A 20,151-nucleotide genomic window follows, 5' to 3' on the forward strand; every position below is an offset into this window, starting at 1 on the left:
AAAGTAATGCTCAAAATTCTCCAAGCCAGGCCTCAGCAATATGTGAACCGTGAACTTCATGATGTTCAAGCTGGCTTTAGAAAAGGCAGAGGCACCAGAGATCAAATTGTCAACATCCGCTGGATCATGGAAAAAGCAAGAGAGTTCCAGAGAAACATCTATTTCTGCTTTATTGACTATGCCAAAGCCTTTGACTGTGTGGATCACAATAAACTATGGAAAATTCTGAAAGAGATGGGAATACCAGACCACCTGATCTGCCTCTTGAGAAATTTGTATGCAGGTCAGGAAACAACAGTTAGAACTGGACATGGAACAACAGACTGGTTCCAAATAGGAAAAGGAGTACGTCAAGGCTGTATGTTGTCACCCTGTTTATTTAACTTATATGCAGAGTACATCATGAGAAACGCTGGACTGGAAGAAGCACAAGCTGGAATCAAGATTGCTGGGAGAAATATCAGTAACCTCAGATATGCAGATGACACCACCCTTATGGCAGAAAGTAAAGAGGAACTAAAAGGCCTCTTGATGAAAGTGAAAGTGGAGAGTGAAAAAGTTGGCTTAAAGCTCAACATTCAGAAAATGAAGATCACGGCATCCGGTCCCATCACTTCATGGGAAATAGATGGGGAAACAGTATAAACAGTGTCATACTTTATTTTTTGGGCTCCAAAATCACTGCAGATGGTGACTGCAGCCATGAAATTAAAAGATGCTTACTCCTTGGAAGGAAAGTTATGACCAAGCTAGATAGCATATTCAAAAGCAGAGACATTACTTTGGCAACAAAAGTCCGTCTAGTCAAGGCTATGGTTTTTCCTGTGGTCATGTATGGATGTGAGAGTTGGGCTGTGAAGAAGGCTGAGCACCAAAGAATTGATGCTTTTGAACTGTGGTGTTGGAGAAGACTCTTGGGAGTCCCTTGGACTGCAAGGAGATCCAACCAGTCCATTCTGAAGGAGATCAGCCCTGGGAATTTTTTGGAAGGAATGATACTAAAGCTGAAACTCCAGTAGTTTGGCCACCTCATGCAAAGAGTTGACTCATTGGAAAAGACTGTGATGCTGGGAGGGATTGGGAGCAGGAGGAAAAGGGGACGACAGTGAATGAGATGGCTGAATGGCATCACTGACTCGATGGACGTGAGTGTGAGTGAACTCCGGGAGTTGGTGATGGACAGGGAGGCCTGGCGTGCTGCGATTCATGGGTCACAAAGATTCGGACACAACTGAGCGACTGAACTGAACTGAACTGAACCTAAGGAGAAATTTTTTCAGAATGTTCTTTCATGCATAATGCCAAGTTATTATGGTCTGTAAGTGAATTAGTAGCCAAGTTCTGTACATGCTTAAAAGATCAGATCACAGCATAAGATGTGCCTACAGTTCACACATATTGTTGCTTTCTGCTCCATCACCTTGGTGCCATAACACACAGCCAGAATTACAGCAAACCCAGCTCCTGGAGGATGTCCTCCTTCATATAGTCCAACTTCTGATCCAAGTACATTAGCACTGCAGAGAAGGGCAACAACTTCTACAAGACATTCTCATCTTTGAAGTTGAAGGTTAAGAGGTAATGAAAGAACAATATGAACCCCAGTCTATACTCATGGGTATACTCTAGTGCATACCATGACTTCCAGTCTATACTCCACTCAGCCATGTGGTTCTTCTTTTGGTTTTACATCTCCCACTTCAAATCCACCTTCCCTTTTTGACTGCCTGCCCTGCTGACCTCAGGTCACAGTAGCAAACATAGAAGAAACAGCCTCCTGTACACTTTCACCAGCTGCCAGACTGTTATCAAGTCAGATTCCTATAGCAAATCCATATATATACACCTGAGTTAGTCCTAACTAATATAACTGATATAGACAAAAAAAAAAAAAAAAAAAAAACTACAATTAAAAAAAGTGTGAAAATGGAAATTAAGAAGTAAAATAATCACTCTTTGCAGAGGATATGATTGCAAACTGGGTAATCCCAAGAGAATTAAACTGAAAAACTAATATAAATAATAAAATAATTTATAAAATTAGCTTAGACATCAAGTTCACATGCAGAAATCAAGTATATTTGTGTATAAATACACATATAATGTTACAGTATTTAATGGAAAAAATGATCCATTTAAAGTAGCAAAACTAGGGGCTTCCTTGGTGGCTCAGTGGTAAAGAATCCACCTGCTAATGCAGGAGATATGAGTTTCATCCCTGATCCAGGAAGATTCCACATACTGCTGAGTAACTAAGCCTGTATGCCGCAACAATTGAGCCTGTACTCTAGAGCCCAGGGGCCACAACTACTGAGCCCATGCATCAAACTACCAAAGCCCACACACCCTGTGCTCTGCAACAAGAGAAGCCACCACAATGAGAAGCCAGTGCACCACAATTAGAGAGTAGCTCCACTTGCCACAACTCGACTAAAGCCCTTGCAGTAACAAAGATCCACCACAGCCAAAAATTAAATAAGTAAAAAATTAAAAATAAATAAATAAAATAGAAAAACTAAAATACCTAGGTTTAATCACTTCAAGAAATGCAGAAAGAAAATATTGAAACACTTCTAAAGAAACAAGAGAAAAACACTAAAATAAATAGGGTATAGCACCCCAAAACAGGCCACTTTGGCATCAGTATTATTTTCAGCTAAAGGTACCCGAAAATTAGCAGATGCAAGAAACTTCTGACCTCCCCTTTTCTTCAAGAAAGCAGACCAAATTCCCATGTGAAAGATGACTTTTCTATATCAGGAGGAAAGAACATTTTTATCACCTAAAATAAGAGTATTGAGGCCAAGAGAAATCTGTACTAAAAGATCATGTTAAAAATAATGCTTATCTCTCTTTAGCCACCATATATATTTTCATTGCTGTCATTGCTGTTTAGTCACTAAGTTGTGTCCAACTCTTTGTGACCCCATGGACTGTAGCCCACCAGGATCCTCTGCCCATGGGATTTTTCCAGGCAGGAATACTGGAGTGGGTTACCATTTCCTTCTCCAGGTGATCCACAAATACTATTCTTTGCGCAATCTAATATATAAAGGGTGGGGTAAATGTGGCAGAGTAGGAGGACATGGAGTTCACATCTCCTCATGGCTAGGGCATCTACCAGGCACTGGTGGTGGACCCCAGACACCTAAGGATGGGAGGAACTCCTGTGTTACCAGGTAGGACATGGGGGGAAGGAAAGGGGGAGGAGAAGTGGAAGCGGGAGGAATTGGCACCCCTGAGGCTCAGCTTGGGGGATAAAAGGGATTCCCAAGCTGGGAGAGGGCCACCCACAGTGGGGATGTGGAGAGACCTTGGGGGAATCATAGGATCAAAAGTCAACACAGCCAGCATTTCCCCTGCCCACTCAAACCCTAGGAAGCCTACTGGGATCTCAGACCTGAACTTTCACCCTCTGAGGCCCCCTCTAGCTGAAGGGTTCCTGGGGGCAAGAGAGTGAAGGAGGGAAGGAGGAAGGAAAAGTAGACACCAGTAGACCCAGTGCTCCTGAGATGCATCTGGGGGAGGGGAAGGGTTTCCACACTCAAGTGAGGACCATCCAGTGAGGGGCCCAGAAGAGATAAGGAGAAACATTCCAGGGATTGGATTGGAAGGGAATGGAACCATTGTTTCCCCCTCCAGTTTAGACCCTGGAATGCCTGTTGGGGTCCTGTTGCCTGAACCTTGGACCATTGAGGTACCCTCTAGCTCTGCTGAGCCCTAAGTCCTGCCTCCATCACCTCCCAGGACTGGTCCTGAGCCCCCTCCCCACACCTGCCTAAGCCCCACTCTCTCCTAAGACCTGCCCCCCTACAGCCAAAGCCTTTTCCAGCATCCTTTTTCTTCTCTTTTCTTTTTTGCTGTTGTGCTTCTTTTTTGCTGTATTTTTGTTTCATTTATGTTCTTATTTTTTCTAATATATTTTTAATTTTCTAATTTAACCTTTTGTTCTTTGTTATTGTTATATATATATATATATATATATATATATATATATTTTTTTTTTGCCCTGGGGGTCAGGAGTGAGCTCCTGTAGTGAGAGAGTTGCATCCAAACCATTGGACTAACACAGAACCTCAGACCAAAGGGAATATTAATCAGAGTGAGTTATCCTGGAGGGCCTCATCTCAGCACCAAAACCTGGCTCTGCCCAACTGCCAGCAACTCCAGTGCTGGAAACCTCAGGCTAAACAAGTAAGACAGGGACACAGCCTCACCTATCAAAAAAAAAAAAAAAATGAGACCACAAAAACATATATTACAAGGTTAAAAACCTACAAGACCAAATAAATGAAGAGGAAATAGGCAACCTACCTGAAAATGAGTTCAGAGTAATGACAGTAGAAATGATCCAAAATCTTGGAAAAAGAATGGAGGCATAGATCCAGAAAATACAACAAATATATAACAAGGACCTAGAAGAACTAAAGGACTGAACAAACAGTGGTGAACAATACAATAAATGAAATGAAAAATACATTAGAAGGAATTAATAACAATAACAGAACCAGAAGAATCAATTTGTGAGCTGGAAAATAGAAGAGTGAAAATAACTGCCAAGGAACAGAATAAAGAAAAAAGAATGAAAGGAATTGAGGTCAGTCTCAGAGACCTCTGGGACAACATTAAATGCACCAACAATTCAAATTGTAGGAGTCCCAGAAGAGAAAGACAAAGGGTTTGAGAAAATATTTGAAGACATTATAGTTGAAAATTTCCCTATCATGGGAAAGTAAATATCCACTGATGTCCATGAAGCACAGAGAATCTCATATAAGATAAACCCAAGAAAAAACACGTATCAATCAAGTGAACAAAAAGTAAATTCAAAGAAAAGATGTTAAAAGCAGAAAGGGAAAAGTAAGAAATAACATACAAGGGAATTCCCATAAAGTTGTCAGCTGATTTTTTAGCAGAAACTCTTCAAGCCAGAAGGGAATGGCAGGATATAAAGTGATGAAAGGGAAAAACCTACAACCAAGATTACACAGCAAGGATCTCATTCAGATTTGGTGGAGAAAAGCAAAACTAAAAGAATTCAGTATCACCAAACTAGCTTTACAACAAATTCTCTAGGTATGAAACACAAGAGAAAATAAAGAACAAAAACAAGCAAAAACAATTAAGAAAATGGTAATAGGAACATACATGTCAATAATTACCTTGAAAGTAAATGGATTAAGTGCTCCAACCAAAAGGCACAGACTGGCTGAATGAATACAAAAACAAGACCCATATATATGCTGTCTACATGAAACCCAAGGGCTTCCCTGGTGGCTCAGAGATTAAAGCATCTGCCTGCAATGTGGGAGACCTGGGTTCGATCCCTGGGTCGGGAAGATCCCCTGGAGAAGGAAATGGCAACCCACTCCAGTGTTCTTCCCTGGAGAATTCCATAGATGGGGGAGCCTGGTGGGCTACAGTCCACGGGGTCGCAAAAAGTCGGACACGACTGAGCAACTTCACTTCACTTCTTCACTTCACAAGAAACCCACTTCAGACTTAGGGACATATACAGACATAAAGTGAGGGGATGGAAAAAGATATTCCATGCAAATGGAAATAAAAAGAAAGTGGGAGTGGCAATTCTCATATCAGACAAGATAGACTTTAAAGTAAATAGAGTTACAAGAGATAAGGGAGGACACTACATATTGATCATGGGATCAATCAGAGAAGAAAACATAACAATTATAAGTATTTATGCACCCAGCATAGGAGCACCTCAATATATAAGGCAAATGCTAACTGCCATAAAAGGGCAAATTGCTAGTAGCACAATAATAGTGGGGGACATTAACACCCCACTTACACCAACGGGCAGATCATCCAGACACAAAGTAAATAAAGAAATACAGCTTTAAATGACATGATAGACTAGATAGATTTGATGGATATTGATAAGACATTCACTTGAAAGTTGCAAAATACAATTTCTTCTTATGTGCACATGGAACATTCTCCAGGATAGATCACATCTTTGGTCACAAACCAAGCCTTGGAACATTTAGGAAAATCAAAATTGTATCAAGCATCTTTTCTGACCACAACAGTACAAGATTAGAAATTAATTACAAGGAAAAAAACTGAAACATAAACACATGGAGGCTAAACAGTGCCCTGCTTAATAACCAAGAGATCATTGAAGAAATCAAAGGGGGAAAAAATTTATACGCAGAAACAAATGACAACAAAAACAGGACAATTCAAAACCTATGGAGTACAGCAAAAGTAATTCTAAAAGGGAAGTTATAGCAATTCAACCTCAACTCAAGAAACAAGAATAGTCTCAAACAAGCAATCTAACCTTACATCTAAAGAAACTAAAGAAAGAACAACAACAGGAAAAAAAAATAAAAAACCAAAGTTGGTAAAAGGAAAGAAGAGGTCAGAGCAGAAATAAATGAAATAGAAATGAATAAAACAGTAACAAAAATCAATATAACTAAAAGTTGGTTCATAGAGAAGATAAATAAAATATATAAACCCTTATCCAGAATCATCAAGAAAAAAAGGGAGAAGACTCAAATCAATAAAATTAGAAATGAAAAAGGATAAATTATAATTGATGCCATAGAAATACAAGGGACATAAGAGACTGCTAGAAGCAACTATATGCCAACAAAATAGACAACCTGGAAGAAAAGGACAATTTTCCAAGAATGAACCAGGAGGAATTAGAAAATATAAACAGACCAATCACAAGTAACCAGATGGAAACTGTAATTAAAAATCTCCCAAGACCAGATGGCTTCACAGGCAAATTTTATCAAATATTTAGAAAGCATCTAATGCCTATCCTCAAACCTCCCCCAAAAAAATGCAGAAGGAGGAACACTCCCAAACTTGTTCTATGAGGCTACCATCACCCTGATATCAAAACCAGACAAAGATATCACAAAAAAAGATTGTGCACCAATATCACTGATAAAAATAGACTCAAAAATCCTCAACAAAATATTAGCAAATAGAATCCAATAATATGCAAAAAGGCTCATAAACAAGTGAGATTTATCCCAAGGATACAAAGATTCTTCTATACATGCAAATCAACTTATGTGATACACTACATTAACAAAATGAAGAATGTAAACAGTATGATCATCTCAGTAGATGCAGAAAAAGTTTTTGACAAAATTCAACACCCATTTTTGGGAAAAAATAACTCTCCCGAAAGTTGACACAGAGGGAATCTACCGCAACATAATAAAGGCCATATATGACAAACCCACGGCAAACATCATTCTCAGTGGCAAAAAACTGGAAACACTTCCTCTAATCAGGACCAAGACTAAGAAGTCTACTCTCACCACTACTGTTCAACATAGTTTGGAAGTCCTAGTCACGGCAATCAGAGAAGAAAAAGAAAAAAAAAAAAAAAGTGGAGTCCAGGTTGGAAAAAGAACCCAGAGAAGAAAAATGAAAAAAAAAAAAAAAAAAGGAATCCAGGTTATCATTGTTTGCAGATGACATGATACTATACATAGAAAATCCTAAAGATGTCACCAGAAAAATACTAGAGTTAATCAATGAACTTGATAAAGTTTCAGGATATAATATTAATGCAAAGAACTCTCTTGCATTCCTATACACTAACAGCAAAAGATTAGAAAAAGAAATTAAGGAAACAATCCCATTTACAACAAAAAGAATAAAATACCTAGGAATAAACCTACCTAAGGAGACAAAAGGCTTGTACTCAGAAAACTATAAAACACTGATGAAAGAAGTCAAAGATAACACAAACAGTTGGAGAGATAGACCATGTTCTTGGATGAGAAGAATCAATATCATGAAAATGAATATGCTACCCAAAGCAATCTACAGATTCAGTGCAATCCCTATCAAATTAACAATGGCATTTCTCACATAATTAGAACAAAAAAAATTTATAATTTGTATGGAAATACAAAATATCCTGAATAGTCAAAGCAATCTTGAAAAAGAAAGAGAGCTGGAAGATTCAGGCTCCCTGACTATATTACAAAGCTACAGTAATCAAGATAGTATAGTATTGGCACAAAAACAGAAATATAGATCAATAGAACAGGATAGAAATACCAGAGATAAACCCATATAGTCACCAAATCTATGGTAAAGGAGGCAAGAACATACATAAAAGAAAAGACAGTCACTTCAATAAGTGGTGCTGGGAGAACTGGACAGCTATTGATATGTGCTAAAGAATGAAATTAGAACACTACCTAACTCCATACACAAAAATAAACTCAAAATGGATTAAAGACCTACTACAAGACTGTACAGTTATTCTTAGAGGAAAACACAGGAAAAACACTTTTTTCCGAGAGAAATCAAAGCAAGATCTTTTTGGACACACCTCTTAAAGTAATGAAAATAAAAACAAAAATAAACAAATGGAATTTACTTTTTCATAGCAAAGGAAACCATAAACAAGACAAAAAGACAACCCTCAGAATGAGAAAAAATATTTGCAAACAAAGCAACAGACAAAAGATTAATCTCCAAATTATATAAACAGCCCACAGAGCTCAATATCAAAGAAAAAACCCAAAAGAAAATGGGCAGAAGACCTAAATAAACATTTCTTCAAGGAAGACATAGAGGGCCAAAAGGCATATGAAAATATACTCAACATCATTAATTATTAGAGAAATGTTAATCAAAATTACAATGAGGTATCACCTCACTCTGATGATAGTGGCCATCATCAAAAATCTACAAGCAATAAATGCTGGAGAGGGTGTGGGGAAATGGGAACCCTCTTGCACTGTTGCTGGGAATGTAAATTGATACAGCCACTATGGCGAACTGTGTGGAGGTTCCTTGAAAAAGTAAACATAGAACTACCTTATGACCCAGCAATCCCACTGCTGGGCATATGTCCTGAGAAAACCATAATTCAAAAAGACACAGGTACCCCAATGTTCATTGTAGCACTGTCTACAGTAGCCAGGATATGGAAACAACCTAAGTGTCCATCAACAGATGAATAGATAAAGAAAATGTGGTACATACATACAATGGAATATTATTCACCATAAAAGGGAACAAAATTGGCCCATGTGGATGGACCTATAATCTGTCATACAGAGTGAAGTAAGTCAGAAAGAAAAAAATGATTTTGGTATATTAATGCATGTATGTGGAATCTAGAAAAATGGTACATATGGACCTAGTTTCAGGGCAGGAATAGAGACACAGACATAGAGAATTGGCATATAACACAGCAGGAAAAGGAGAGTGGAATGATTAGGAGATTAGGTTTGACATGTATACACTACCATGTGTAAAATAGCTAGCCAGTGGGAACCTATAGTAAAGCACAGGGGACTCAGCTCAGTGCTCTGGGATAACCTAGATGGGTGGGATGGTAGGGAGAGATCTCAAAAGGAGGCGATAGATGTATACATATAACTGATTCACTTTTTGTACAGCAGAAACTAACACATGCATTAGCTGCTCAGTCATGTCCAACTCTTTGCAACCCCATGGATATTAGCCTACCAGGCTCCTTTGTCCATGGAATTCTCCAGGCAAGAATACTGGAGTGGGTTGCCATTTCCTTCTCCAGGGGATCTTCCTGACCCAGGGATCAAACCTGGGTCTCCCGCATTGCATTGCAAGTAGATTCTTTACCATCTAAGCCACCAGGGAAGCCATAGGAAAGCAATTATATTCCAGTAAAAAAAAAAAAAAATTAACATATAAGCACATAGGCCTAATCATTTTCCTGTGAAGGCTCCCTTCACTTTCCTGTGAAGGCTCCCATGTACATGCAAAAATAAGATTGGTATACTTTTCTCCTATTAATCTGTGTTATGTCAACTTAATTCTCAGACCCAGTCAGAGACCCTAAGAGGGTAAAGGTAAAGTTTTGTCTTCCCTACAATAACATATTCATGTCTAGAAAGACTCAGCATTTAAAAAAAAAAAAATCTATTCGCCTAAAACAAAGTTAAAAGCTAATCCAACATGATTTTAAAACATGCCTAACTTTAAAGTTCATGTAGAAAGATAAACAAGGAAAATTGTTAGGAAAATCCTAGAAAAGAAATTAGATAGGACTATCCATATTACTATTAAAACATATTATAAAACATCAATAAGTAGAAGACTGTGCAATGTGTATATAAATATATAGACAAAACAATGATTGAATAGAAAGTCTAGAAATAGACCCAGATATATATGAGAATTCCATATAGTAGCCAAAAACAATCTCAAATCAGTAAGTTGAGGATGGACTTTTTAATAAACGGTGTTGAGATAACAGGAAAGTCATATGGAAAAATATAGACTTGGATAGGTACCTCATGCTGTATCAGTTCAGTTCAGTTCAGTTCAGTCACTCAGTCATGTCCAACTCTTTGTGACCCCATGAATCGCAGCACACCAGGCCTCCCTGTCCATCACCAACTCCCGGAGTTCACCCAGACTCACATCCATCGAGTCAGTGATGCCATCCAGCCATCTCATCCTCTCTTGTCCCCTTCTCCTCCTGCCCCCAATCCCTCCCAGCATCAGAGTCCTTTCCAATGAGTCAACACTTCGCATGAGGTGGCCAAAGTACTGGAGTTTCAGCTTTAGCATCATTCCTTCCAAAGAAATCCCAGGGCTGATCTCCTTCAGAATGGACTGGTTGGATCTCCTTGCAGTCCAAGGGACTCTCAAGAGTCTTTCCAACACCACAGTTCAAAAGCATCAATTCTTCGGTGCTCAGCCTTCTTCACAGTCCAACTCTCACATCCATACATGACCACAGGAAAAACCATAGCCTTGACTAGACAAACCTTTGTTGCCAAAGTAATGTCTCTGCTTTTGAATATGCTATCTAGCTTGGTCATAACTTTCCTTCCAAGGAGTAAGCGTCTTTTAATTTCATGGCTGCAGTCACCATCTGCAGTGATTTTGGAGCCCAAGAAAATAAAGTCTGACACTGTTTCCACTGTTTCCCCATCTATTTCCCATGAAGTGATGGGACCAGACGCCATGATCTTCATTTTCTGAATGTTGAGCTTTAAGCCAACTTTTTCACTCACCACTTTCACTTTCATCAAGAGGCTTTTTAGTTCCTCATCACTTTCTGCCATAAGGGTGGTGTCATCTGCATATCTGAGGTTATTGATATTTCTCCCAGCAATCTTGATTCCAGCTTGTGCTTCTTCCAGTCCAGCGTTTCTCATGATGTACTGTGCATATCAGTTAAATAAACAGAGTGACAACATACAGCCTTGACGTACTCCTTTTCCTATTTGGAACCTGTCTGTTGTTCCATGTCCAGTTCTAACTGTTGCTTCCTGAACTGCATACAGATTTCTCAAGAGTCAGGTCAGGTGGTCTGGTATTCCCATCTCTTTCAGAATTTTCCACAGTTGATTGTGATCCACCCAGTCAAAGGCTTTGGCATAGTCAATAAAGCAGAAATAGATGTTTTTCTGGAACTCTCTTGCTTTTTCCATGATCCAGCAGATGTTTGGCAATTTGATCTCTGGTTCCTCTGCCTTTTCTAAAGCCAGCTTGAACATCAGGAAGTTCACGGTTCATGTATCACTGAAGCCTGGCTTGGAGAAATTTGAGCATTACTTTACTAGCATGTGAGATGAGTGCAATTGTGTGGTAGTTTGAGCATTCTTTGGCATTGCCTTTCTTTGGGATTGGAATGAAAACTGACCTTTTCCAGTGCTGTGGCCACTGCTGAGTTTTCCAAATTTGCTGGCATATTGAGTGCAGCACTTTCACAGCATCATCTTTCAGGATTTGGAATAGCTCAACTGGAATTCCATCACCTCCACTAGCTTTGTTCATAGTGATGCTTTCTAAGGCCCACTTGACTTCACATTCCAGGATGTCTGGCTCTAGGTGAGTGATCACACCATCGTGATTATCTGGGTCATGAAGATCTTTTTTGTACAGTTCTTCTGTGTATTCTTGCCACCTCTTCTTAATATCTTCTGCTTCTGTTAGGTCCATACCATTTCTGTCCTTTATCGAGCCCATCTTTGCATGAAATGTTCCCTTGGTATCTCTAATTTTCTTGAAGAGATCTCTAATCTTTCCCATTCTGTTGTATACTATATATTTACTCCAAATGGATCAAAGCTTTCAACATTAAAAAATATGAAAACATAAAAGTATAGAAGAAAGCTAGGCAAATAGTTCAAAACCTTGTATTTGAGAAGGCCTTTTAAATTAAGATTTAAAATTCAGAAGCCATTTTAAAAGGAAGACTGATAAATTTGACAACATATACCAAAGCCAAGGGCTTCCCAGGTAGCTCAGTGGGTAAAGAATTTGCCTGCAATGCACGAGACACAAGAGACGCATGTTCAATCCCTGGGTGGGGAAGATGCCCTGGAAGAGGAGATCCAGTCAGTATTCTTGCCTGGAGAATCCCGTGGACAGAGGAACCTGGCGGGCTACAGTCCATAGTGTCAAAAAGAGTCCGACATGACTGAAGCAACTTAGCACACATGCATGCATGCACCAAAGCCAAGGCAAAAGAAAAACTTTGAAGGCAAAGTTGCAGCTCACATCAGAAGCAAGGTGTGAACCCTAACAGACACAAATCCATGTGAATATATGTATCCATATACCTTAAAAACTAAGAATAAAATGCCCAACTAGTTAATAGTAAAAATAGGCAAAGGATATGCCAAATAATTCACAAATATTGAATAAATACAAACATCTTTTATTAAAACATGCTTAATTTTACTCAGAATAAGAGAAATATACATTTAAACTATAGTAAGATTTCATTTTTACCTCTTAAATTGGAAAATTTTCAACATTGTTACAAGCATTGAAGGTTTGACAGCAAACTTAGTTGGAAAGTTTATGGTGAAATAGACATTTGTATATTCTGCAAAACCATGTAACTCCTACAGAGAGCAATTTGGAAATAGTTTTCAAATTTTCAAATATATGTACTCTTTGACTCAGGATTCCTACCATGGAAATTTATCCTACAGATATAATTTATATATACAAGGTAATGTATTAGAGCATAGTTCAGAACAGATTAAGACTGGAAAATTCATGGATCCATCAAAGAGATTATCAATCCACAATATATCACACAATAAAATCCTGTGCAGGCGCAAAAGGGAATTAATGAGAAACCTCTCTATGCACAAACATAGAGACACCTTCTATTTATATTTATAAATAAAATATAAAGCAAGATTTAAGAGATTTAAGACTAATTTTCCTATTGGAAAGTTGTCAAATAGGAATACATAATAATTTCTTAACTTGTATTTATAAAAGTAAACACTAGAAAAATACATGATAAGCCAATATAAGTGTATCCCTGTTTAAAGATGGAAAGGAATGTGGTGATGGAAATAGAATGAAAGTGAGAATTCTCAGTAGATACGTTTTATATCATGTTTGGTTTTGAAATAAAGATTATATTATACATTAGCTATTTTAAAATTTTAATTTAAAAGAAAAGTATCTCTAGATTGCCTCACACTCACCCTTCTGAACAGCTGAATTCTATTTCTGATCCAAAAGAGTAATCTGTCTTAACTATCACTTGCCCATTAAGTAATTCTCCTGGGTTTTCACATCGTTTTTCTGCGAGAAAAGTTAAAATGATGATTAGCGATTCCATGCACTCAAGGATATAGCATTAGAAAAGAGAGCTGATGGATCATTGTGGTAATGAAGTCTATGGTCCAGAATTTAACATACTGACCAGGGAACTCAGCTCCATTCTACATCTCCAGTGTGTACTTGGAACTTAAGCCACTCAAAATACACGTCCTTGGTCACAAAAGGTACAAAAAAAGTATAGATTGCATGTGTATACCCATACTACTAGAAAAACATCACAGAATTTATTCTCAATTAAGAGTGAATAACAGCATCTTCTTCCAAACACAGTATTTGGGATGAGGTTTCTTTGAAAACTGTATCATCATTTTCTAGACACGTAATTTTCATAATTTTATACAGTGAATCTAGTTTTCAGTGTATTAAAATGAATTTGCAGTTCACTTCTGAAAAAAAGTACTTAATGAATAGATTGTAAATGATAGATTTATTTTTCAGTGCAACTAGGTGGCTCCTAATTTGTTTGTTTTATTCCTTTGTTTGTTTTTTCAAAAAGTGGCACACATGTGTACATTGAAATCAGTAACTGACCAACTGGATTGTTCCTCAGTGATCAGAGATACTCATTTGCATTTATAAAGCTTAGTTCCTGAGGCAACTTTGCAAAGAAGGACAAAGCACAAATAAGAGAAATGAATGTTCATACTTACTGACACAAAACTCTTTGTATTTCCAATTGTCTGTTCCATCACAGGTAAGAAAGTTCTTTCTTGAACTTATCCTGTAGCCAGGACGACAGATGTATTTCAGAGTAGTTCCAGTTTCAAACGTTGTCTCATTCAACTCATTTATTGGATAAGCAAAGTCTAAATAGGGTGGAGTATCACAACTGCCTGAATACCAAAATGACAAAATACTCAAGTTAGAGCTTGAGACACAGCATCCTAAAGTTTCAGTAGCATTTTAGGGCAGGAACCATTCTTTTCTCCTCTAATCAAGAAAAGTAATAACTCCTATTATCCCCACTGTTCAATGAATCCAGAGAGTAATTAGTAATACATGTTTGTTGATTAATGACAATGATAAAGATAAAAGGCATAAATTTTTCATTTCTTTTCTCCTATAAATGATTTATCTTAAAAGGATGGCAGACAGGATTTCATCAGCCTATCAGATTGCCCATATCTGCTGACTCATATGCATCCATGCAAATCCAGAAGTCCAACAGTTTTCTTCAACAGAAGTACATCATCTCATTAATAACAACAGAAACTTACCATTTAATTAATAGTAACATTACATGAGTTTGGGTGAACTCCAGGAGTTGGTGATGGACAGGGAGGCCTGGCATGCTGCAATTCATGGGGTCGCAAAGAGTCAGACCCGACTAAGCGACTGAACTGAACTGAACTGAACATTACATAACATTGATTGTTTCAGAGAACAGAAACTCGGTGGCTAGGAGAAGGATGACTATAACATTCTTAATTTGTCCTTTTTGCATCCTTTGGATTTTGTGTTGTCTGAAGGAAGAAACATGGAGCCCTTGAAGCATAACAATCTTAATCCTGCTTTACTTGCAAGAACAAAATATAGGGCTGATTTACCTTTTAGGAGCCACTTTAGAAGTTTATACTTTTCCTGTCCATTCTGGATAAACCCACAGGCAGTGAAGATTGTTTAGTCAGGCTAATAGATAATACAGATTTGTTTCAAGTCATGGTTGGGGACAGATTGTTTTGGAAATCCCTGAAGAAGAAATTCTAGGAGGAAATGTCTACAAAACTGACTATGTGTAAAGCAAATGACCCCTACATTCCAAATTATTCCAAATCCCCTTAAGTTCCAAATTCCACATAAATTCCAAACTTCGTCAAATAAACCCTTTGTTGCTAAAGCTGAATTTCTGCTAAAAGCTTAATCAGCTCTTTGTTAGTCTTAAAAGTGAAGGAGCAAATGATCTTGAAACTTTGCTGACAATTTGAACTTCTCTCCCTATTACTCACCAAGAACAGTGGCCAACAGAGTAGCAACCAAGGTCACTTGGAACAGAATTGGATCAGAGATACTCCACAGCCTGGAGAAGGGCCAGGATGCCATTGTCCCCTTGCTATGAAGGATCGTAACTGGAACTTGCTGATGCTTCATTGACACTTTTCTGCTGAAAGAACTCAATTTGAAAAACCATCATTGAATTCCTACTTGTCATAAAGCACTAGAATCATGCTATGGGATCCATGTCTTGAAGAAATTACAGCCTAGAGTTGGAAGAAAAGACAGGAAACAGTAGGTGTTAGCCTCTGAAGAAGCACTCTGCTCATGAAAGAGATTCATTCCAAGTGGAGAGATGGGAGGTAGCGTAATCTGAGTTAGGTATTCTGCAAAAGCTAGAAAATGTAGGCAGGGCATATTGGGGAACAGTACATAGCACTACAGTTTGGCTGGAAAGTAAGGTATTGCAGATGGTTGTTAAGCAGGAGGCAGCTCACAGTTGTGTCTGAATGGGACATAAGAGCCAAGGTTAGGAATTTATGGACACTACTCTTTAGAGAGTAAAGAGCCATTGTTTCTCGGTTTTGTTTTGATTTGGTTTTGTTTTTGGTGTGTTTGTTTTTAATATGTCCTTAGAGTGATACATCATTGTACTTTAATATCACTAGAGTGGATGTATTAAATATACATGATAGATTGAAATGAACAGAGGAGAAACAGGGAGATTGATTAAGAAGACTATTGTAGTTAGCCAGGTGAGCCACAGAGATGATCAGACCAAGGAAATGGCATAGGAGATAGAGAAAATGAAATAAATTTAAAACAAAACAAAAAGCAGGAAGATTATAAGAGAAAAAAGAGTTGGATCATCATGTATAACATTGGTAGTTCCTCATGACAACTATCAACTGAAACAATAAACCAAGCAATTTGCAGTTTTGGGGGTAAACGGTTTTATCTATAGATATATGTAGGGGCTTTCCAGGTGGCTCAGCGGTAAAGAATCCACATGCCAAACAGGAGATACAGGTTCCATCTCTGGGTCGGGAAGATCCCCTGGAGAAGGAAATGGTAACCCATTCCAATAGTCTTGCCTGGAAAATCCCATGGGTAGAGAAGGCTACAGTCCATGGCGTCACAAAGAGATGGTCATGATTTAGGAACTAAACAACAACAACATAGATATATGTGTATGTGTATATATATATATATATATATATGTATATAAATAAAAATATATGTGACAAATGTACTTTCATTATTTAATTAGACTATATAAAGACTTATTTAAAGGTAAATCATGAAGAACATTTTGTCTTCACCACACTCCTGTTCCCATTGGAAAAAAAAAAAGTGTATCTTAAATTTACATTAGAATTGGTCTTTGTCTTCAAAGGAACACACGAAGTTAAACCCCAATGAAATACTGAATTTCATCTTTTATTCTGATTCTTCTGTTAGATCCACATGATTCTACTCTCCCCATGTGTCCATAATTCATATTAATTGCATATCCATTTAGATAAAAGGGGTCCCCTCAATATTTACCTCAAAGATGTTTCTGTCCCACATTTAAGGGAAAAAAGTTCATAGTGGCCCTTCACATGACACGGAGGGCTCCAACTTCTTAACTGAGCAAAGACTCGTCTAATCTTACCTTTGCAAACTCAGTTCTGACACTCAGGCCTCCACCTGCTATCAACTGCAGGTAACTCCACCCCTAACCCATGAGCTCTGGACTTGGCCACTAGGAAAATTCTGCAAAAAAAATACCTGTTGAAGAATTTATCAAATATCTTTAGTTATTTAAAATGTGCTTGCAGAATTTGTACTGGAAAAATTGAAAAGAGTCAGGACCGGAGTTCTGAGCCCCTGTGTTTCTTGTTTTCCCTTCTCTGTTTTCTTAATACCTCCCTCCTGATCTCTAGTCTCTACTCCTAGCAAGCTGATGAGACTGGAGACAGTTGCGGGTACAGCAAGGTCCACATGATGAAAACCAGTCCACTAAATCATCTGCAAAATTTACAAAATATCACAAATTTCTCCCACCCAATTAAAGCTGTTATAAACTATAAAAACCATAAGAATCAGTTTCTTTCATTGTTGATGTCAGTAAATGTGTCATGTTTATTGAATTTCAGTGAAATTAAAGAGATTTAAAAATATCAATGTGTTGGCAAAATAGAATTTGACTATAATCAAGAGGATAACAGTATAGAGTAAAATTTTTCCCACATGATTTGCTGTAGTTGTTACAATATTCACAAGAAAAATGTACACATAGAACATAATCAGAAAAATATTTGTGAGTATATTTATAAAGATACAGCCATAGATTGAATCCTTAGTTTCGGGAAATTGAACAATACTTAAAATGTTATTTCAAAGATAATATTCATTAGTTATGTTCAAAAAATATATTTATAACCATTAAATACATTCAAAATAAATACTTCTTAGAATGATATTAACTAAACTGATAATGTGATAAGTTCAGCAAATTGATTTCAGTGAACTGATCCGTCAGGAATGGGCATTCATCAAACTGGTTTCTGATGACTAACTTTTTAGTCATAAACCAGCTGATCTGGACAACCCAGATCCCTGACATTTCTAAACATGTTTTTACCTTCTACGCCTGCCCATATCATCTTCCCTCTCGCCATTTCCTCTTTAGTTCCTACTCATTCTAGCCGTCCCTTCTCCAGGGTCCCCTCCTGTCCTCCAGACCAGTCTCCAGCCTCCAGTTACAACTAAGTGTTTATAATTCTGATTCTGACTCGGCTTAACTGACAGCTGAGGTTTGTCTTCCCCATTGGACCACAAGTTCCTTGAAGTCAGAAGGTGGGCTGTTAGTCATCTTGGCCCTCCAAGATACCTAGCCCTGTGCCTAACTCAAAGTGCTCAAGAAATGTTTGTTGCATTTACTTTCAAAAGTACCTAGTGCTAAAATGCCTAAAGTATGTTTTCAAGAAAAATAATACCATTCCATGTCTACTCTTACAGTGCTTGCTTTGTCAAGGTCAGATATTAGCTGATTTTAAAACAAGGCACATCTGCTATCTTAATGAGAACAGATCCTAGTAATTTTACTCTAGGCTGTTCCCCATCCTTAACCCAAAGTTACCATACCGTCAACTATAAAACATAGGTTAGTAGTGAAGGCAAGAATAAACAAACTCCACAGTTTATGACAGGAGCTAAAAGGCAGCCACATACACGTACAGACCCCATACTGTGGTGAGATTAATGGCACGGCCACAGACACAGGGCTGGGGACTGTGACACGGTCACAGCTGTGACGCAGCAAGGCAGCATGTGGCCAGACCCTGGGGTATGAACACTGAAGTCAGACCTAGGCCACGTGGATTCAGTCCTGGTTCCCCCTAAGCTCTCAATTTCCATATTTATAAATGGAAAATAATTATACATATCTCCCAAAATTGCTGAGAGGGTTTGGTTTGGTGCGTGGACAGCACATAATAAATATCCATGAGAAATGTTAAGGAAGAGGATAACAGCGTTGGTGTTGGAATGTGATTCTAACAGAACCAGAACTCCTAGAGTCAAAACATCATCACAAAAATGACATAAAATCATAATGGCTACAATTCCTGGAGACTTTAGCTAAGCCCTGATAAAGAGGAAAACACTCTGGACTTGGGTCAGAAGTCTTGGTCAGGTTTCCACTGTGGCCCATGGTAATAGTAAGGCCCAGTGCGTGCTACATGCTAGGTCGCTTCAGTCCTGCCCGACTCTGCAACGCTGTGGACCATACCCCACTAGGCTTCTCGTCCATGGGATTCTCCAGGCAAGAATACTAGAGTGGGTTGGTATTTTCTTCTCCAGGGGATCTTCCCCACTCAGGGTTCGAACTTTTGTCTATTTCCTGCATTGGCTGTCGGGTTCTTTACCACTAGAGCCACCTGGGAAGTGAGACCCAGGACCACACCCAAAGCAATAACAATGGCACCCCCAGGAGTCCCTCCTAGACTTTTGCTTCCCTCATCTTAACTGTCTTCTTGGAAGGAACTCATTCACTCTATGACCATCACCTATGAATCATTCACAGACCTCTGGGCCCAACTGTCTCCTATGGGTACAAAAACTTATATGTACCATAAACTCAATTATTAATAAAAAAAAAAAATCTTACTCTGCACTGTTACTTACCACATGTCATGTCAATTTTGAGCCTTTCAGGCCTGCCTCCTTTATTCTTGTTGCTAACTATAAAATTCCTGTGCTGAGCCTTATGACCGGAGTTTTACAAAAGACTGTGAAAAAAATCTCTGCAAAATAAGGAGGAATTATTTTCTCTTCCCTTGAAATTACAGAATAGCAGATGTCTACATCATAAATTGAGCTGCAAATGTTATATCTAACAAAGGGATGGTTTCTAACACTTGAACATAACTTTTAACCTTTGAAAGTCTATAATTGTAACTGGTTATCTTAGAAAATTATATTTTGTCTTAGATAATATTTAAATTAATTATTCTGGTTTGGAAAGTTATAAATACTTGTGAACTTCTTAGCAAGTCCAAAAATAAACTGTTACACTTTCTTCACTTGCAATCCTGAACATAAATTAACACTTTTGACTGCTGGACTTCT

At 38.1% G+C, this 20,151-nt stretch overlaps 1 protein-coding gene across 7 annotated transcripts in view; it reads right to left on the reverse strand.

Moving 5' to 3' along the window:
• C4BPA (complement component 4 binding protein alpha) overlaps window positions 1-20,151 on the reverse strand; it is a 47,115-nt gene that overhangs the window by 21,877 nt on the left and 5,087 nt on the right. The window contains exons 2-5 of one of the 7 annotated variants that reach the window (XM_025277800.3): window positions 19,708-19,826; window positions 15,549-15,700; window positions 14,253-14,435; window positions 13,464-13,563 (exon numbers count right to left, since the gene is read on the reverse strand). In XM_025277800.3, the coding sequence (XP_025133585.2) occupies window positions 13,464-13,563; window positions 14,253-14,435; window positions 15,549-15,690 (425 nt within the window). In that variant the 5' untranslated portion in view covers window positions 15,691-15,700; window positions 19,708-19,826. Of the gene's footprint in view, window positions 1-13,463; window positions 13,564-14,252; window positions 14,436-15,548; window positions 15,801-19,707; window positions 19,827-20,151 lie in introns of all 7 variants that reach the window. The other 6 variants (XM_025277797.3, XM_025277796.3, XM_025277794.3 and 3 more) reach the window with 6 other exon arrangements.

The sequence above is a fragment of the Bubalus bubalis genome, chromosome 5, assembly GCF_019923935.1.
Source record: "Bubalus bubalis isolate 160015118507 breed Murrah chromosome 5, NDDB_SH_1, whole genome shotgun sequence".
Lineage (NCBI taxonomy): Eukaryota > Metazoa > Chordata > Mammalia > Artiodactyla > Bovidae > Bubalus > Bubalus bubalis.